The sequence below is a fragment of the Drosophila arizonae genome, chromosome 2 (genome assembly GCF_054131065.1).
Source record: "Drosophila arizonae isolate 15081-1271.41 chromosome 2, UAZ_ARI_1.0, whole genome shotgun sequence".
Taxonomy (NCBI): Eukaryota; Metazoa; Arthropoda; class Insecta; order Diptera; family Drosophilidae; genus Drosophila; species Drosophila arizonae.
Window position 1 is genome coordinate 23,374,577 of NC_142922.1, and position 20,964 is coordinate 23,395,540.

Sequence of the window (20,964 nt, forward strand, 5' to 3'; positions counted from 1 at the left end):
GCGCGGCGCTTCAGATAGACGCCGGTCTCTCTCTTTAGATTAAGGCGAGTAAGTGGATTCACTTAAATAATAAAACATTTATTTCGTAATGGATAGAACGCGACACACACACACACACACACATAGAGACACACACAACACGCCAATACGATGCGATAAGCAACCGAACAACAATCTTATCGGAGCCAAAGTGAAACAGAAACTGCGTCCGAGCACTCTGTGCAAATCTGATGGCTGAGGGCCACAACTATATTCCGCTGGGCCGCATTCGGTTTTCAGTCTTGACAGAATCTCTGGCCGAGCATAGTGAGAGCGCGTGCCGCAATGGACTTTGATAAAATTCTGGAAAAATGCGGCCATGCGGGACGGTATCAGTATCTGATTCTGCTGCTGCTGGGCTACATAGCATTCACCAGCACGGTGCACTACTACTCCCAGAACATCATTGGGTTTGTGCCTCAGCACTGGTGCTACCACGAGGAGCTGGAGAATCGAACTCACGAGGAGATCGCTGCCATTTATGCGCCCTTCGGCAACAAGGCTGCCTGCACGCGCCTCGACAAGATCGAGGTCCACGAGGGAGTCTACAATGTGACCGTGAGCAGTCAGAGCTGTGAGCGCTGGATATACAAATATGACTATGGATTCCGCAGCATGAACGTCGAGGTGAGTAGCACGAAGCGTAAGTGCAAGTGAGACCTTTGATTGTCTTCAACGGATCATTGCGCAGCTCAACTGGGTCTGCGAGAATGCGTACAAGGCGCGCATTGGGCAGTCGCTCTTCTTCTTGGGCTCCCTGATGGGCACCTTCGCCTTTGGCATGCTGGGCGATCGGATTGGCCGTGTGCGCGCCGTCATCTTGGCGAATCAGTGCGGCTTCGTGGGTGACTTCCTGACCACGTACGCCACGAATCTGACACAGTTCAGCGCGTTCCGCTGCATCTCCGGCCTGGCTGCAACAGCCAACTATTATCTGATGTTTATTCTAGGTAAGCATTGCGTATCTGCTCATCTCCTTATCAGCTCTGCTCATCCATCTGACTCTCTCTCTCTCTCTGGCATGGCAGTGCTTGAGTTTCTGGCGCCGAAGCTGAGGAATTTGGCTATCAGCGGAGTGCTTGGACTCTGCTTCTGCCTGGGTGCGCTGGTAGCGCCCTGGCTATCTGTCTTGGCCGGCAATTGGCGCATCTATCTGACGTTCTCCGCGCTGCTGCAGCTCATCGTGGCACTCTTCTATTTTGTGGTTCAGGAGAGTGCACAGTGGCTGATCACGCGCAACAATGTCGAGGGCGCCATTGCCAGATTGAAGCTCATTGCCCACTTCAATGGCCGCCAGGTGCCCCCCGCCGACTTTGAGGCGTTTCGGCGGCATTGCACCGCCAAGCGCAAGCACGAGAGCCAGCAGAATAAAGCCACACTCTTCGACCTGATGCGCACTCCACGTCTGCGGAAGACTGCACTTATAGTCATCTTTACCTTGTGAGTTGCTCTCAGTTGTCGGGAACGTGCGTATTTTAGTCAACCCGTTAACATTTATCCGCAGCATGCTGATATCCCTGAGCTTCAACACCATCTCTAGAAATGTGGAGGGTCTGGGTATGTCGCCATTTGTGGTTTTCTCGCTATTTGCTGTGGTGGTGCCACCCTCTGGATTCCTGCAGGGCCTCATGCAAAGCCGCCTGGGCCGCAAGGCCACCTGTTTTGTGGCCTTGGCAGGCACGAGTCTGCTGGCCTGCGCCCTGGGCGTGTGCCTCTCCTTCGAAAGCGTCCAGTTAAATGCCTCTCTGCTGCTGGCCTTCGCGATGCCCACAAGACTGGGCATCTCGATATGCTACACGACCTTCTCGCAGTACTCGTCGGAGCTGTTGCCCACCTGTGTGCGCTCCCGTGGCATAGCCACAGCACACTTGGCCGCTGCGGCGGCCTCGGTTACCTCACCCTACCTGATACACCTGGGCACCAAGTGGGCCGCTGGGCCATCGTTCATTCTGACGGCGTTGCTGCTGACTGCGGCGCTGTTCTCGCTGCTGCTGCCGGAAACGAACAATAGGTGAGTGGGCCAAGTATAAGTCAAGTATTAAACCTATAACACTGTCGTCCCCTAGGCAACTGCCCATTACACTGGAGGACGGCGAGGCCTTTGGCAAGGGCGAGTCTATGCTGTCCTTCGATTGCTGGCGAGCTCGGGACGATGATGTGCTGAAGCAACCCGCCGAGGAGCTCAAGTTAAACGCACTTAATGGCGCGCGTCGAAATACCTCGCCGGAAACGGAAGCGGAAGGTGTAGTGGAAGCGGATGCGGATCCGGAAGCGGAAGCGTAAACTAGCCTTCTCGCTCGCCTGTATATATATGCATACCCATATGTATTTAAAACGCCAAAGTATTAGAGATCAAACACACATTTTAGTTCCGAAAGTTGTCAATAGATGAGAAATTTATTTGATTGATTTTGGGTCACAGTATTCAACATAATATTAACTTATATATATATTCACATATATAAATAGATAGAGAGAGAGTTGTTTGTATATGTAAACTTTGTAATCCTGTCGTGATTGCTTACATAGGTATAAGTAAAGTGTACATAGGGCATGTACTCGTAAAAGAGTATGTAAACATTTGCATTTAACGTCATATATGCCATAAATGTAACGGCTCCAATTTTAAAGATTTTTTTGTGTATTTTATTTTCGTATTTTCTTTATATTTGTTTCTTTTTTGTGTTTTGAATTTTATTTAAGAGCTAGAGAAAGTCTTACAAAGTACAAAATAGATATCGCTTAGCCCTGTTTGAAACTCTCATTGGAAAAACTTATAAAGTCTGGGCCTTAGGAGCTTTAACTTAAGTCTAGCTGTAATATCCAGGACAGAGATTGTGGGAAATATATATTCGTGTAAATGTATTCATGCTCCTCTTGAACGTTTTTGGATGCCAATATAGTGAAGTCATTAAGTGGATTTTCTAATAACCATGCGATTCATTACTAAGCCGAAACATGTCCCAAATATTATTTTCTCTCAACCGAATTCAATTTGTATGATCTAAAAACTTGTCTGCGCTCAAACTACATCTCTACTACATCTCTTATAAGTTATAACAGATTCTCATTCAAAACGAATGTTTGAACTCAATGAACCCAAACAAATGTTTTTCATATTTCTAACTCTGGTATCCTGAATACCCCTACCCGAGCCACTATGAAAGTACCACTTAAAGTATTTTCGATCACATCAGTTTCAAGAATGGAGCAAAACTGTGCTAATTTCCATATCCCAATTCTGCATGATAAATTATGTAACACTAATTTGTGTTGGATGTATTCCACAAAACTATTTTACTGTTTTCCTTTGTATATTAACACAACATATTTTATATATTATTTTGTATATATGTATAATCTGATTGATTTCCTTCAAGTTTTCTTAGATCTTAATTGCTAAATTTGAGCACTCTTTGCAATTGCTGTCAAATAGTACATAAATATTTCATGATATACGTTATTTTAAGGTGAGTTTCTTTTCGGCAATCAAGCGGAGACCTAATCACGTCAGATCTATCGAAAGAATCTCTCAAATCGGTAAGTTAATGCCATGTCACATAACAGTTTGCATTCTCTTATTACTACATTACCTCTTGCTACTTTTTTATTGTATATATATATATATATATATATCCTATATATATGTATAGGTGTATATAACTGACTATGTAATCTCATAATATGTGTATATATATTGTAGGATTGTAGTATAAATATACCATTTAATAAACTCTAGTTCACAATAGTTCAGTTTGAATCCAAAAAATGCGTAAACAGTAAAAAGGTAAAAAGATTTCTCATGATTTTTTGGATACTCCGGAGTAAATACGAGGAGTTAATAGCACCATGCGAGTGAGTAGTGAGTTGAGTGTGAAATAGTCGAATAGTCTAGTAGTCGAATAGCTATAAATTGTTAAAACACAATTCGCAATTTATGAGCCTAACTTAAGTTGAAATGTCAAGTTAGAGTAGGACTGATCTTCTATCCTGCCTTGGGAGCTAGGGCTAAAGTAAAAAAATATATAGATATATTTTAAGCACTACATTGAACATTCGAGATGAGAAACAAACTACTTTTGTGTAAACAATATTCACTATTTCCATATAATTAGGCTGTCAACAATTTAATATTATTTTTTTCTTGTTTTTTAACCATTTTTAAATGTTTGTTTTTTTTTTTTTTTTATATTTTTTTTTTTCGCTGGCATTGCTAGCCCGCAACGATTATTTTCAGGAGTTTTGTAAGTTCTATTACTCTATAATATGCCACTAAATACCATTTATTTTCTTTAAATTTTGTTTTGTTTTGCAATTTTTGCTGCTTATTGTTTGATTTTATATCATGTGATGCTGTTGTTGATGTTGAGAAAATTGTAATGCCCACATTTTTGTATATATATAAATATCTCAATATTATATAATAGCAAACCGTTAAATCCCTGTGGGTTCATTATCATCCAATTTCGCGCGTGTACGTGTGTGTGTGAGTATGTGTGTGTGTTTCGAAAACATTGAGTATAAAAGACAAGCGGTATTTAGGCAACGAGTGATTCAGCAATTTTCTTTTATCAAAAAACATTTCCTATAAATCTTTTTTTTTTTTTTTTTTTTTTTTTAAGTTTCATTCAACATTATTATTTATATGCATGTAGGTTTTTTCAATGTAAACTTACACAAAAAGCATTCATAAGATTCGTTTATATACATATATATATATATATATATATATATATATATATATATATATATATATATATATATATATATATATATATATATTAAATTTAATTTTTTCTTGATTTATATATATATGTATATATATTTCCAACAATTTTGTATTGTAGTATGATCGAACGCCTTAAGGAGCTGCCTCGAAGTATTTCTTAATATTACATACACATATAGGCATGTATGTATGTATGTAAGTATATTGTGAATATAAAAGTTCCACAACAAATAGATTTTTAGCAACAAGAGGTTGGAGGGAGAGTGACATATAGATTGTATTGATATCTTATGATTTGATTTTATAATATATATTCTTTGTCTTTTGGCTGCTATTTTGTTGAGTTTTGGTGGGTATCTAATGAAGTAGTCGGGTATTCATATGATATTATGAAGCTTAGCTGAGTTGAATTATTTAGTTGCACTGTGCTTGCGATATGCTTGAAGTCCGGATTGATATAATATACGTATATATGTATATGTTCATGTCAATATGAATATGTAAAGATTCGAATGACGTTTGCTTAAGAGCTAGAAAAAGTGTTGGCAAATCAAAAACTTGTAGAAACGAAAACAAAAAAGTTGCATTTACAAAAACATTGTTATTTGTATTTTTCGATTATGTTTTTCTTTTTTTATATAGGTACTAGTACATATTATGTATTACATAGCTTAGAGTTTATGTCGGTTTAGTTATTATCGTAGATTTAATGCATACAGTATGCAAAATTGCAAGTTCCATTTGTTTTTGGACAAAAAAATACACACACAAATGATCCTAAGTTAGCGTATATCGATATATATAAATATATATTTGTATATACATATGTATATACACATGTCTATGTATATGTATATGTATATGTATATGGGCTAATTTGTCGACATCCTCGACTCCATCATCGTCATTTTACTGAGCAATCCGCGTGTTTGCTATACAATTTATAGTATCTTCTGGGTTATGACCCTCTTATAATTAGTGCAATAATTTGATAACACTTTAGTTGTTAGTTTGCTTGTTGGTTTCTCGTATTTGAACATTGTGCTGCTTAAACTACAAAAACAATACAGATAAATTGCAGCGTCATCTCTACTGCTAATGCTAATGCTGATGTCTGGCCTTCAGTCAGACATGCCATAGTCATAAACATATGTACGTGCTATGTATGTATGTCTGACTGCCATATATTCGAGTATTGGAAATCATTCTAATTGTTACAAACTTGCAAATCAAACTTCAATCATTCAATCGATCGATTCGCAAACGAATGGCTTCGAGTCGAATCGAATCGAATTGAATCATGAATTTCATTCATGCTTAACTTTCTAGTAATGCTTGTCATCGTACCCTATTGTGTAATACCTCTTACATTATCAATACAATTCAACACAATTCAAATACAAATACAAATACAAATGACGTATTCGTGTGCCAGGGGAGAAAACTGGAAACTGCCACACAATAGTTTACGTCTCTTTGTCTGCGTGTGTGTGTGTGTGAGTGTACTTATGTGGGCGTGGCTAGGCAATAAATTACTAATGTGCAAATTGTGACGGGAACTGTGCCTATGGCAATGTCGAACGTATGCCATCCAAGCTGGAGCGTAGCACTAGGCTGCCTTCGACCCAGAAGTTGGGACGGTCTAGCATATTCTGCCACAGAGATACCTCCTTGCCGGTAGCATCCATCCAATCCACCTGACGCCCATAGCTGCGACCTGTGGGTAGAAGACGAGAGTAAGTAAGGGGAACGCAAGCTGCACATCCTTGTGATAATACTAGCTGTTGCTAGCACTCACCTGTGCCCGTAGAGAAGCGTATGCCGCCAATGAACTCGTTGCTGGCCAGGCGATCGTGATCCCAGACGGTCAGCTCCAGAGCACGCTCCGACAGATCCTTCAGGGAGACGTCCTCATAGACAAACGTATAATTCCAGCTGGGATGTAAAGTGCGCTTCACCACCGGTGTCTTCTGCTTGGAGCTGCGTGTACGATCCGGTAACAGGTAGCTAAGGGATACAAAGGATTAGAGTGAACTCCGGCTAATTTTAAGAGGGGATCTCACTCACCTCTTGCAGAAGGCATCGCAGGTGCCATTGGTCTTGATGGGACTCAGGTGCTTGGCCTCCTTGACCAGCACGTGCAGCTGTCCGCCCTTGGCGCTGCGGTCGGACTTGGAAGTCACAGATTTGATGCTGCCCCCAAACTTGCGCAGATTCGAGGAGCTGCCTGTGAGGCTGGAGCCACGCGAGAATATCGAAGACTTTAGATTCTCTGGCGGAACGTACTTGAGACCCACAACAATATCGCCGCGATAGGTGGCCACATCATCGAATGGCTCGCTCTACAGAGGAGAATCGATTAGACTTGAGGGAACATTACATACAGGACGGGTCTACTTACGCGCTCCTGCAGCAAATACCACTGTGACTGGGGGTTGTCGAAGAGCCGGCCCTGCAGATTGACGCTGACCTCGCCCAGGAAATCGTTGCGTCCAAACATGTCCGAGTGCCAAACGGTCAACCACAAAGTTTTCGACTCCAGGCTGGCAAGGGACGTGTGGAAGCGCAGCGTCTCATCAAAGATGGGATTCAGTGTGTGCTTCTTGACTTTGGTCTTGCGTTTGCCAGCCTTTGACTTATCGGGTAACAAGTAAACCTGGAGAGAGCACAAAGGAAATAACATGTAAATATTGTCCAAGGGCTGAGCAGCACTTTGAGTTGTTACCTTGACATAGGGGTCGCTGCGATTGCGCTTGGCATCGACAGCAGCCAAGTCCTTGCACCGCACCACGTGAATCTCCAAGGCGCCCAGCTTATAGTTGTACTGCATGCCGAACTCCACCTGACCCTTCACCACGACAGTGCCATAGCGACCCTCGCCGGCGCCCGAATAAACGCTGGCCATGGACTCCGAGCGCACCTGTCCGAACAGAGAGTATAAGAGCTGCATGGGACTCTTGCATTTGCTGGCAGTTCTACTTACGCCTAGGGAACTGAGGCTGCTGCGATTCTGGTGCATGGCCACCAGCCGATCGATATCCTCATCCGACTGGGCCGGCCATGTTTCGCTCGAGGCACGCGACTGTATCGGACTGGAGGCAGCGGCATCCGGATTGCGTTGTCCAATAACCGGAGATTTGCTGAGCTCATCGGCAGCTGCTCTGGCTTCCTCTGTGGATGCAGAAAATAAATGGTATTTTAGACATTTCCTCAATTACAATCAACGAGCCAGTCAACAGTCTATTTCTCTCTCTCACACACACACACACGCACACTCGATATGATTGAGTAGAAAACGAAATAATGATTCGGTGGAAGGCAAGCGTCAGTTGGTTGCATGCAACGGGGTGGCAGGTGGGGCAGGCAGATGAAGCCTACCTTGCACCTGCTGAAACGTCACATGGAGCGGCGTGCGGCGCTGCAGATTCAGCGACAGCCTCATCCCAGCATCAGCAGCAGCAGCAGTCGTAGCAGTGGCACCAGGAAGGTCCTCCTCGAGCGTTTCAAGGAAACGATCCGAGTTGGAGCGCAGGCTGTCATCCCAGGTCCAAGCGCGACGCTTGATCTGCGCCTGGCACATGGATGGCTGCAACTGTTGCTGCTGCCGCTGCTGCTGCTGCTGCTGCTGCTGCTGTCGCTGTGACTGGGGTGGGGCACTGCTGCTGCGCTCTAGGCCAGCCGCTGCCGTCTCGTCTGTTGCCTGATTAAAGTCGGTCTCAGCCGTTTGCTCACTTTGCCTGCTGCCACTGGCCACGGCCTCGCGCTGCTTCATCTCGAGTATGTAGGCTGCGACCTTGGCATCAATGTCTTCCTCCTCCTCCTCGGAGTCACAGTGATAGCCGCCGACTGCCCCTCGGTGTCGGCCGCAGCATTTGCCCCACTGCAGCCACCAGCTCCATTTCGATTTGGCGGCTCCACCGCTGCGCCAATAGCTCTTGTAGCTGCGTTGGCGTCGCCGTCGCCTGCGCCAGCAACGCCAACGCCAGCAGCGGCAAAGGCGCAGCCAACGTGACTTTGTCTGGCCAGTGGGCGTGGCCTGGGCTTGACTGCTGCTGTTGCTGCTGCGTAATCGATTGAGTGCAGCATATTGTATTTGGGCGGCAGCAGGATGGGTCTCCACACCCGTTGCCGTCGGCTTAACGACTTTGCCATAGTTGTGCACACTCACAATGGCAGCTGTTGGCGGCTTCGATCTGGACGGACGCACAAACTCATTGTAGCCGGTGGAAACTTTGGGCGTTTTATTGTTGCCCCGCTTGCCAATTAAGCGCGTCACTTTTCTCATTATCGACGTTATGAGCTTTATAATTGAACGGATCGGCCATTAATTGACGTCGCTTTTCTGACTGACAAGAGTCTTGCCTCAGTTTCTAGCATACCCTATACATACAACAAGATCAACAGAGGGGCGAGATGACACCAATATTAACGTACATAACTAACAAGTAATCTCCTAGGCAACCATTTATATAGTTTATCAGAAGAAAACATTGCCAACATATTTCGGGCGATCAAGAAATTAAACAACTTCAGGCAATGCAGAGTATCTGTCAGTCGGGCATTCTCGCCCAGCTCAGCTGCGCTTGTTTTGCTAGTTTTTGCTGCTCTTAAAAAGTTAATTGCATTTGGCAACAGCAACAGCTGCTCAAATTGTCGCATTTATGGACTCACAATGAGTTCTGATAACGAACTGCGCGAAGCGATAAGCAATCTCCACCAAAGTGAAAAATAGAGCAAAACATAAAGCAGGGGAGCTGGGAATATTTTGACACGTAATTTGCTTTAGAATTTTCAATGTGTGCCATCTGAAGCACGAATATGTTGTGGCTGGCCAACCACTGGGAAGTGAGCTCAAGGTGTTCGCTCTAATTCAATTGAAATTATGGCAAATCGCACTTGAACTTGCCCCGGCCTTGAATTGTGCCCGCAATTAGATACCCTCGCAGTCGGCTAATGGCCATAATTGGGCTATGAAATGTTGAGAATTGAAGGCTTGGCAAAACAAACGAATAACTAATGGCAAATGGCCAAAAAAAAAAAAAAAAAAAAAAAAACTGGGTCGCATAACGCCCCGAAAATAAAAATATTTCGTCTGGAATTATGAATTTTTACTACGGCCATAAGTTTTTGTTGCCTGCTTGCGGGGTATAGAAAATTTTCTGAATGCAGTCACGATTTGTTGACAATGTTTTCGGTTTTAGACTTTTGTGTTTTATGGAACTTTTTCATAATTTCCGCTAGCAGGGCGGCATACATAAGTGGGGCTAGCGCCAAAAGCGTTGGAAATCAACTTTAAATAAATAAAAACCGAAAACGAAAACGAGAAAATAAACAAAACAAAATTAAACACTTTCACTTCAGCACAGCGAATTGTCGGAGGTTCCGACTTATGGAGTCAGTGCAGAGCTATTTAAAAATATTAAAAAAAGCAGTAGCGATTTCAATTCCGATTTCGATTTTGGTTTCGGTTGGGGGCTGTGGAGCGCGTCGCGATCAAGTGCCGTTAAGCGTAGCGCTCTAACTGAGCTCCACTCAGAAGAACTCGACCACATCTTGAGAATTTCTACGCAAATCTAAGTTTTATTCAATTATTGAAATATTGAACTCTCGCTGGGCAGAGGTCGTCATCTGTCGCAGCGCCAATGGAAGTGCAATTAACGAAATGATTCCAGCTGCTGGCATCCAGCGAGTGCAACAGAGACGGAAATATTTGATCTGCTCGTGGGGTTAATTTGATTACAAGCGCCACGAATAACGGGTGTGCCATGCGGCGGCACAGGGTGTCCGCATAACAGGGTGCCCGGCCATTTCCGCAACAATAATCCCGTAATGAGTGTGAAATGGCTTGTGGCATGCCTCACTTGCCATTTAAATATAAGTATGTGCATGCAAATAGTTTTAAGCGCGGCATTTCAAATGCCGGATGGCCAAACACTCTTCCGTGCTCAGTGTGCACAGTGGTGCAGTCAGCCAAGCACGAAACCCCACTCGAAATTCTGTTGCCAGTTGCCGGCTCGCTGTTTGCTGTTCGCTGTTCGTTGTTGGTGTCAACGCGGGTTCAAAAACATTAATTATTGTATGCAAAAGAGCAAATAATCGCATAGCAAACAGGAAATAAGCAGGCAAAACACTTTATCAACGTCGAGAGCTTAAATGATATTGTGCGCAGACATTGAGTGGACTTCAGATTCGGTTTCAGTCCCAGTCGCAGATCCATTGAACCACTGGCCAAGCGTATAATTGTATTGCCAAAAAAAAAACAGCAACTACAACCAAAATGATTTGGTTACACAAAGCTGTTTAAACAGCAAAACAAAAGCAGTCAAAGCGTCAGCCGGAGTGGCTTATTTACATTAGGGTTGAGCGCGTGACACGGCACGCTATAGCTATTTCCATTTCGATTTACTGACTTTTACTACGCAGAGTCCGTAAAAACGAACTCAGCTACTAAGAAAAGTGAATCACTATAGAGCAGCTTCTAGTTCATCAGCTTATCTTCATCTGCTGCAACTGCGACCAAGTACAATATTATCTGCGACTATCCATATTATTCATAAAGATAAAGCGCAAGTAAAACTTGACACAAAAGCCATTAAATTGAAATTTAAAACTCCAGAAAAATTAATGTCGTAAATTCAATTACAATTCATGGGCGCGCTGAATTCTGCAGAATTATTGAATTGCGTAATTTGTGGGCGGAATTTTTATTAGTTTCAGTTTCCATAATTATTCAAAAGCTGTATTGTTTGCGTGGCAGCTCACGCGCACTCACGCGCCCATACCTAGGGCTGAAAACAATTGAAGCAGAGTTCAAAGCCCCGCCTGCGTGCCTGACACAAGGTTCGGGTTGGAGTACAAGTTCGAGTTTCATTGACCAAGCCGCAAAACAGCTTTATTTTTGGCCAACTAATAAATAGGTAAAACAGGCAACAGTAACAGCAACAACAACAACAACAACCACAACGACACTAACAACAAACGCCCCCATCAAGCGGAACTGGCATCAGCATCAGCAACAGCAACAGCAACACCAGCAACAGTTGGCGGTGTGCGAAAATCGCGTTAACTTTAGCTGGCAGACAGCCAACGAGCAGAGCAGAGCACTTAATATGGATACAGTTAATTGACCTTGATTGAGTTGATTTTGGACAAAAGCGCCGCGAGCCTATCTATAGTTGGCCAGCAAATATAAAACATATGAAATTCTTTTCTGCAGTGCGTTAGAGATGGCCAAGAGCAAAACAGACAACGAATACCTGTTACAAACGGAGGCCTAAAGCACAAATAATATTGAAAAGGTGCTCAGCGTGGCCAGACAGAGATAGTTGTGGATGGAAATTCCATGTCAGTCAGTCACTTACTATGGAAAACTATTTGATTGCCTAGTCTGACTACTTTTACTATTCATAATGTTGATAAAAAGATTTTTACTGCTATACTATTACTATTATACTGTTATACTATTCTATATAAGTAAATATTAATTTTATATGTGTATAAATAAATTTCTGTTTCACGAAGTACAAATATTTGTACTTAATTCCTTTACTACTATACTTCCTATAACATTTGTAGGTATATCATGTATATATACAGTAGTACTGTACTACATATATTATTATACTATTCTATGTTTCCCATATTATACTATATATACATAAAAAAATTTTTTTTGCTAAATAAAATTACTCCAGTTTTATGCCTTTAATACTAAACTATCCTATCAGTCCTATACATTGACATAGTATAGAAATTATTATTATATGACCGGCTCCTAGCACAGGGCAAATGCATTTAAGACCTAAGGGTCTACAGGTTTCTTTGGTGTGTATATATAAACGGTATTCAGCAGAACTATATAAAATAGTGTATACAGTTGCATGGTATATTATTTTTTGTAATATCACGCTCACCTTCGGCGTTTACATTTTCTTTTTGACTTCCGAGAACATTCAAAAAGACTACATAGAATCGCATACAACTCTATTTACTCTACTCACTCGTTCATGTTAAAGAAATGCGAGCTATATATCATTTTGGAACAGAGTTCGTTAAATCTTTAGCTACTATTGACTCGAGAGCTTTCCCCTTTGGTTGTAGTTTGTGAACTCTGTTCAAATAAGTCAATTTATCACTTGGTAAACCCCTTTCCATTGACTGGAATTTTCACTGCTGCCGAACGTGCTCAAATGTGGCGCCTCGTTGGCATTTGAGGCATGGCTCAGGCAATTCTTGGAGGCTAATCGCTATGTGGAAAGGTAAGCATCTGAGAAATGCTGAACATTTGCAGCATTTTAAGCCTCTATGTGACCCTTTTCTGTGTGTATAAGTATATGTGTGTGTGTGTGTTGTATCTGCCAGATAGTTAGGCAAAGGCTTTGGTAAACTCACCCGCTGACATGTTCAGGCGTTTGCGTGCATCACGCTTGGAGTAGAGGAACTGCTGCAGACCGCCGCCTAGTTTTTTGCCACAGCTGCTGGAGGAGCTGGCAGAGCCGACTCCTGCGCCGCTGCTGTTGGCGGCTGCAGCACGTGCGGCCAATCCCGGCGAGCGGTATCGCGCGCTCTTGGCGCTGCCCGTAGACGAGGGCGTATAGTTGAGCGCGTTTTGCGACTTGGTGATGGGCGTGCTGGTAAAAGGGGCGCCCACCGTAGCCACCGAGCTGGTGGGCAGGCGTGGCAGGGAATTGGTGCTAGCCACTGGCACGCTGCCCGTCAGGCTGCGCGGCAAGGTGGAGCGATTGGCGGTAAACTGTGCCGATTGCCCCTCGTCGCTGGAGTCCGTCTCGTAGATGGCATCGGGTACGCTGGAGCGGCGCACATCCTTGGCGGAATCGGCGCAGGAGCTGGCCGACGACAGCCAAGGCTTGGCGGGCGATGCCTCCAGCTGATGATGGTGGGCATCGCCGCCGCCAATGCTGCCGCAGGAGCGCACGCGATCCAGCTGCTCGCGGCTAAGGCTCTGCTGGTGCTGGCTGAACAGCAGGTCGCCTGCAGATCGGCGCTTTGCCACAGCCAAAGCGGACGCAGACGACGAGTTGTCCCTGTCTAGCTGGCTCAGCTGGCTGAGCCTCGTTCTGGAGTCGCCATTAGCCAGTAATGCCGACTCAAAACTGCCGCGCCACGAGAAGCGCTCATAATCGCTGGCCACGCCGCACTCCTCCCCGGCATTGTCGCCGGCTCCGGTGTCCGTGGCTCCTGCCTGCTGATGACCCACCGCCGCATTGGCGGCCATGTGTCCATGGAGCTGTGTCTGTTGTCCGCCGTTGGCGCCGCCATCCAGCAACAAATCATGCGAACGGCTGCGCAGCTTCAGCTGCTTTAGCGGCAGCGCCTTCAGCTGCAGCTGCTGCTCCACCTCGTCCTCTTCATCCTCCGTTGTCGTGGCTGAGATCTTGGCCTGCGCCCGGCGGGTGTGCCGCGTCGACATGGGCGTCTCATTGCCACTGCTTACCTCGTGCATCAGGGCCACCAGGCGGGTTCCTATGTGCTGCATGACCTTGGCAAACAGCTGTGGCGACCGCTGCTCCGTGCTGGTTGTGGACAGGCGATCCTCATCGGGCTCCGCGGGCTTGCTACTGCCATTGGGTGCTCCTTCGCTAGCTTCGCCCACTGCCACTTTGCTGAAGGAGGCTACCAGCTTTTGGTAGACAAAGGCCGTATCGCCATTCAGCGCATGCGCCTCGTCCAGCAGACCTCCATCGCCTCGCACCCCCTCCTCGTCCACCTCGAACTTGTTGATTATCTGCTGGCAGCTGGCGGAGATCTGCGCCTTCAGCTGTCCCTTGTGCTCGGAGCCCTCCAGGTCCGAGCTGGTATAGTCGGAGGAGTCGTACGAGTCCGACCAGGTATCTTCGCTGCTCAGATACTCCACAATCTCGCGCACCTGCTCATCATTGATGCCCGGCACAGTCTTCATGAGGCGTGTCAGCTCATTCTCGAAGTAGGCCAGCTGTGCCGGCCTTGACTTGGCCGACTTGCTTGCCAGCCGGCGCACTGAGCTGGGCGTGCTGCCAGCACTCGGGCTCTGGGATTGGCTCTGACTCTGACTCTGGCTCTGTTGTGCATTGGCTGTGGCCACGATGAGCGTCTTGAAGAACTGACGCATCTTGGTCATCATCAGATTGGTCTCCTCATCGGAGCTCCAGTTGTTGAAGCTATCCTTGCGCACCAAAATGGAGCTGCTGGCTCCACCCGGGCCCGGTGGCTGCAGAGTGATGCGTCGCGTCGCGCCGACAACGGCTCCCGCACTCGTGCTGGGTAATTCCGGTTTGGGCAATGTAAGTGCGCTGGCTGAGGCCAATGGCTCGCGGTCCTCACTGATCTGGCCCAGAGTTGGCGTGGGGGACTTGCTGGGCTCGCAGTCGGGAGACTTCAATAGGTCGTCGTTGCTGCCCACAAAGCCGCTGTCTCGGCTGTGATGCTGCTGCTTCTTTGCCTGAGCAGTGCCCAGATTGTTGGCATGGGAGTCGCCTCCGATGCCGCCGCCAGCTCCAGTGGCACACGCATCTGCCGCCTCGTGCAGCTTCTTTTCATCGAGGGAGTCGTGCCGTTTCCGCAGCTGCTTCTTGCGCTTGATGGTGTCTGAGGAGCTGCCGTCAGAGGCGCGATCCACAGCGCTGGCTATGTGCACGACGGTGTCGTCGCAGCCGGTCTCCGACTCGGATGTGTCCTCTGCAGCTCCGGCTGCCGTTGTCGTGGCATCCATTGCATCAGTCTCGGGCAGCAGCAGATTATCCAACGAGGAGTTGTGGCTGCGGGGAGTGCCCCGCGCCCGTACAAGTCGTTTGCGCCGCTGACTGGGGCTGGGATGTCCCTCGCTGTCGCTGCCCACGCTGCCGCCACTCTCGTCGCTCTCCGCCTGCTTCTCGCCGGATCCACTGAAGCCCATGAAGCCGGAGAGGAAGTACTTTTCTAGGCGGGATGATGCCAAGTCTGCGGCACTATTGCTGCCATCCAGCAGCTGATCGTCATGGGGCAGCGAGTCCAGACTCTCGGAGCACTCGGAACTGACCTCCGAGGCGGTGTCATCGCCACGAGTGTCTATGGAGCTCATGACCTTGCCATCGCCCAGGCCGAAGAAGAAATACTTCTCCAGCTCCGAGGCGCTAAGCCGATGATGATGCTGTAGCGTGCGCATGCGTCTACGCTCCGCCAAGTCCTCCTCCTCCTCCTCCTGCTCCAGCTCGTTGTCAGCTCGCATGGAGGCCACTTCGCTCTCCTCGCAGCTCTCCTCCACAATGGTGTGCAGCGTGAAGTCGATGGCTGATCGGTTGTAGCCGCGCAGCTCCTCCTCCCGATCCATGTACATGATGCGACCGCCGCCCAGCTCTCCATCCCCATCCGCATCCTCAGAATCGGTGGCTGTCGGCGTTGTCGTGGCATTGCTCAAGTTCTCATCGTCGTCGCCATCGCCGTGTTGACTCAGCTCCTCCACCCAGGAGTCGTCGTCGGCCAGGCCATCGTCCAGAATGATCTTCGGCCGTATACTCGGCTCATTTAGGGAGTCCACACTGTACGAGTCACGCGACAGTTCCCGTTCACTTGGCGTTGGCGTCACTGTCAACGGTTCCGCGCTGAAATCGATGTCGTTGCTTAAGGCGCGCAGCGTAACGTGTGACTCATTGCCAAAGTTCTGGCCAAAGTTGTTGCTGCCAATCGCTGGCATTTCATAATCGTTGTCGCTACTCGTTGTTGCTGCTGCTGATGCTGTTGTTGTTGTTGGGCTTTCATTGTCTTTTGTAATCATCACTAAGCTGCGATATTTAGCTGAAAGTGAATTCTTGGGTGCAGCACTAGCTGCTGTTGTTGTTGTTGCTGTTGCTGTCGTTGCTTTATTTGTTGCTGCTGCTATTGCAGCTGCAGTTGGCTCGTTGTTGATTTGCAGTTCTTGATTGCTGCCAAATATTTTGTCGTATTCGTTTTCACAACTTTCAAACACACGCGACGATGCTTCAATCACATTCACATTCACTACGTCACAGTTGTTATTGTTGTTGTTGCTGCTGCTGCTGCTGCTATGTTGGCCAACAACAAGAGCAGCATTGTTGCTGCTTTCTGTCTTTTGTGCTGCGAAATCGCCGTCATTATGACCAACGTCGTCGTCGTCGTTGTTGTTGTTGCCGTTTCTACTGCTATTATTATTGTTGTTGCTGCTGCTGCTAATGTTGTTGTTGTTAGTGTACAGCGTTAGGCGCGCGTTTGGCTCTTCAACCGCAACGTTTAACATTTCATTTTCGACTGACTCCGCTGCCGCTGCCGCTGCCGTTTCCAATGCCGACTGCGACTTCACTTCGGCTGCGCAATCGGCTAACTGAGCAACAGGTAGCGCGCTCTCTTTACGCTCAGCAGCTGTCGCTCTCTCGGCTACCTGCTGCTGCGGCTGCTTCTCTTGTTGTTGTTTGCTTTGTTGCTGTTTCTGTTGTGCTTCAGGTGCTTTACTCGTTATGGCGAGAGAGTGAGAGTTGAGCGAGTCGAACAAATCGTCGTTTATTTTGCATGCTTCGCTGCGTATGCCGCCGCTCGCTGCCTCGCCCTCTCCCATTACCTGGGTTTGCACAGCTGTTCGCTCGACGATAGTCGTTGCCTTTGCTGTTGTTGTTGCTGTTTGCTTGGCTGCTACTTTATTATCGCTGTTTGCCTTTACCTGCTGCCTCTGCTGGCTCTGCTGCTGGCATGAAAACCCAAGAGTCGCTGCCTCTGTTGTCGCTGCTTCTTGTGTTTGCGCCTGTGCTTCTTCGCTTACATGTTTACCCTCGGCGTTGCTTGGTTCGCTTTGTTTCGCTGCTTCGCTTTCGTCATTAGAATTTACATTTACGCTTTTCTGAGAACGGCAACTGGTCAGCGCGAGGGTTGCCGTTGCCGTTGCCGTTGCTTGTGCCGCTTCCTCCTCCTCCTCCTCCTTCTTTTGTGCGGTGGGTGCATTACCTGAACACCCTTCTTTTAGCATTTGACTGCTGCATTCGCTTGGCTTCTGCTCCGTGGGGGCGGCAGCCGCAGCAGTGCTCTGCGTTGCCAGCAGATGATCCTCATTGATTTCGGCGACGCCGCGTCGCAGTCGCTGCAGCTTCAGCTCCAACTGGGAGTTTTGCTTGTGCAGCGCCAACAAGCGATTCACATCGTTGGAAATGCTATGGAGCTCATCGCAGGCAGCCAGGACGGCGCTTATTTCGAATGGCTGCTCAATGTTGTGCTCTAATTGCTCCTGCTGCTGCTGCTGCTGTTGCTGTGGCTCCTGCTCCTCCGCGACGTCTGGCAGAGCACGCATCCCATGCAAGACAACGCCGCCGGCATTGGCATCGTCGTCGGTGCAGCCGCCCACAACAACAATGCAGTTGGCGAGCTCATCGCTTGAGTTGGCAATGCGGCGTTCACTTTCATCATCGTCATCATCGTCGCTGGCATCACGTGCTGCAGCAGCCAATGGCTCCTCCTCTGGGCCTGCCTCCTCCTCGGCCAATGCTTTCACATAGTTGAGTACAATGCCACAATCGGTGCGCTCTGTGTCTGTATCATTATCCGATGAGTCTTCAAGATTCGCATCCGAGGAGGACAACGAGTCACCCTCGGTGGATGAGCTGCGTCGGACGCGAGCCGCATGGCCCACCTGCCGGTTGACCACAAACACCTTGTTAAAGCGCCTTCGCTTGGGCCGGCGATCCGCCACAGTGCCGGTGTCATCTGAGTCACATGACTCGGAGCTGGAGCTGCTGTTGCTGCTGGAATCACTGCTGCTGCTGCCTTCGGTGGTGCTGTGGTGCACCATTTGCATGGGCATTGCTGCTGCCTGTGGCTCCAGTTGCAGCTCCTCCTCCTCCTTCTGCGCCTCTGCCGCTGCCTCTGCTTGCATGGCCAGAGCCACATCGTAGCTGCGCTCCACCAATTTGCGTGGGCTGCGCTCATCTTCAGCTTCACTGTTGCAGCTGCTGCTGCTGTTGCTATTGCTGCTGTTGGCGGCGTAGCTTTCGCTGCGCAAATAGCCAAATGTCGCCGACTCACTTGGCTCGTTCTCGGACATATTTGTGGATTTTGTATTTATAAACCTATGCGAATTCTTTGCTAGTTGCGACTCTAGTGGCTGCTGTTGCTGTTGCTGCTGCAATTGTTGCTCTCTAGGCGCAACGGCGGCAACAATCTCAACATTTTCGACTGCAACTTGGCCGTCGCTGAAACGAGTTATTACCGCAGGAGTTGCCGTACTCAATGTGGCTCCGCTTGCTGTAGTTGTAGTTGTTGTTGCTGCCGTTGCTGGTACTTGATTTTTATGTATATTTGTTTCGTCTGCTGCCTCCGCTGCTTCGCCTTCGTCGCCGTCGTCGTCGTCGTCGGCGTCGGCGTTGTGGTTGTTACTCGCCAGGTAGGTTTGTCTTTCTGTTTCTGTGTTTTCTGTTGCTGTTTGCGTTTGTGTGTCTGGTGCTTGTGCTGCCGTTGCTGCTGTTGGTACTGTTGGTGCTTGAGCTGCTGCTGCTGCTGCTGCTGTCGCTAGTTGTCTGCTGTTTTGCACAGTTTCGCATAGATTTTGGCATTTATTTGGCAGCTCGACTGTCAATGTTGCCGCTGGCATTGCCTCGCTTTTATCAACATCAACATGTGCGCTAAATTTAACGCTGTTGCTGGCGTCGCTCTCGCAGTCGCAGTCGCAATCGCTGCTTCTTTTATCATTCGCATTACACAATCTCAGTGCTGTTGTGGGCGTTGCGGCGACGTCAACATCGGCATCAGCATCGTCACAGAGCGAGCGTCGCGTTTGTTGCTGTTCACCCGACGGCGTGCGCGGCAATACTAAACCTAAACTTGTTGGAGCTGGCTTGAAAGCTATTTTGCTGGCCAGTTGTTGTTGCTGCTGCTGCTGCTGCTGTTGTTGTTGTTGTTGTTGTTGTTGCTGTTGGTAATGCTGTTGTTGTGCCAGACACAGACAGCCGGCTAATGTTTCCAGGCTACGACCTGCTGTGCCATAGCCGGACGTTGTTGATGAAGACGTGGACGCAGTGGAGCACAGCGACTGCGTCATCAGCGAGCCCAGCGAGGCGCTCAGCTCCGGCGCCGAGGACTTGAAGCCGCCATCCAATTGACGTGTTGTTGTTGGCAATTGCTGATAGCTCTTGGTGGTTGCCGGCGGTGTTGCATCAAACATGTTGCTAGCCGCGGCGAATTGCTGCGAATAAGCGACCATAGCCGCTGCAGCAGCTGCTGCGGCTGCCGCCTGCTGCTGCTGTTGTTGTTGCTGCTGCTGTTGTTGCTGCTGCTGCGGCGAGTTTGGTGTGGACGAGGCGGCTGCCGCCGCCTGCCACAGCTGCTGCAGTGAGGCGGCCAAGTGCTCGTCCTGCTCAAGCAACGGTGCGCCCGAATGCTCCAGCTGCCAGTTGTGGTAGGCGGCCATGGGCACGGGTATGGGCACCGGCACGGGTATGGGCACATATTGCGGCTGCTGGGCGGCTGTGGCTCCACTGCAGCCAGTGCACCTGCTGGGCGCGTGGCTGTGGCTGTGGCTGTGGTGGTGGTGCTGGTAGTGATGGTGGCTCTTGAGGAAGCGCGTCTTGATGCGCGCCTTCATGCTGAGCGGCAGTGAGGGCGTCGGCGGTGTCTGATTCTGATCGGAGCTGGTCTGGGAGCTGCTCTCGGCATGCATGTGCAGCTCCTCGTCGGTGCCGGTGTCGCTCTCGCGTATCTTGGAGCAGTAGCTGCGCAGGAGCTGCTGCCGGCGCTGCAGCAAGGGCGAGTCGCTGTCGCTGGAGCGACGACGTAGGCGTGGCGGTGGCGTGGGCGTTGTGGACGCCATGGAGCTGGCATATGCAATCATTGTTGTGGTTGTGGTTGTAGTGGCTGCAATCATCGATGGCTCAAAGTAGTCCCAATCACAGTCCTCCACATTGCTCACAATGCTGTGGCATTGGTGTGTGGATGTGCAGGAGGAACTAGAGGCGGTATCCGTATCGTTGTCGTCTTCCTCCTCCTCCTCCTCTTTGCATGAGGATGACGAGTCCGAGTTTAGAAACACAAGCTTGAACTCATCCGCTTCGACACTGTACTGCGACTGACCCGACGTGCCCGCTGTGCTGCACCTGAACTCCAGCTCCGATGACGACGAGGTTTCCATGGCATCGCCGTTGCTGTCACCGGAAGCGCCAGCTGCCAGCTGCGGGCCTGCGAATTAATAGGGTGGGTTTTTGTTTTCTTGTTGTTGTTTTTCTTTCGAC

General features: G+C 48.3%; 2 protein-coding genes across 9 annotated transcripts in view; one reads left to right on the top strand and one right to left on the bottom strand.

Moving 5' to 3' along the window:
• The first annotated feature begins 1 nt into the window (after window position 1).
• On the top strand, window positions 2–3,792 carry LOC108619150 (organic cation transporter protein). Its single transcript, XM_018015523.2, has 5 exons — window positions 2–666; window positions 731–989; window positions 1,068–1,479; window positions 1,544–2,050; window positions 2,106–3,792. Exons 1-5 carry the CDS (start codon window positions 325–327, stop codon window positions 2,320–2,322), a joined length of 1,737 nt encoding a protein of 578 aa, XP_017871012.1. The 5' UTR covers window positions 2–324; the 3' UTR covers window positions 2,323–3,792.
• A 1,557-nt stretch (window positions 3,793–5,349) lies between these two features.
• The window catches only part of btsz (bitesize), a 72,962-nt gene continuing 57,347 nt past the window's right edge, over window positions 5,350–20,964 (bottom strand). For 7 of the 8 annotated variants that reach the window (XM_089476312.1, XM_089476311.1, XM_089476310.1 and 4 more), the window contains 7 exons: window positions 13,160–20,911; window positions 7,752–7,939; window positions 7,494–7,688; window positions 7,170–7,424; window positions 6,836–7,110; window positions 6,567–6,775; window positions 5,350–6,485 (listed from right to left, as the gene is read on the bottom strand). In XM_089476312.1, coding sequence (XP_089332438.1) covers window positions 6,334–6,485; window positions 6,567–6,775; window positions 6,836–7,110; window positions 7,170–7,424; window positions 7,494–7,688; window positions 7,752–7,939; window positions 13,160–20,911 — 9,026 coding nt within the window. In that variant the 3' untranslated portion in view covers window positions 5,350–6,333. The remainder of the gene's footprint in view (window positions 6,486–6,566; window positions 6,776–6,835; window positions 7,111–7,169; window positions 7,425–7,493; window positions 7,689–7,751; window positions 7,940–13,159; window positions 20,912–20,964) is intronic. The other variant, XM_018015439.2, reaches the window with a different exon arrangement.

Coding starts and splice junctions, on each gene's coding strand:
- LOC108619150 (XM_018015523.2), top strand. CDS start 325: ATGGACTTTGATAAAATTCTGGAAAAATGCGGCCATGCGGGACGGTAT. Junction 1,480..1,543: donor CTTATAGTCATCTTTACCTT/GTGAGTTGCTCT, acceptor ATTTATCCGCAG/CATGCTGATATCCCTGAGCT. Junction 2,051..2,105: donor CTGCCGGAAACGAACAATAG/GTGAGTGGGCCA, acceptor GTCGTCCCCTAG/GCAACTGCCCATTACACTGG.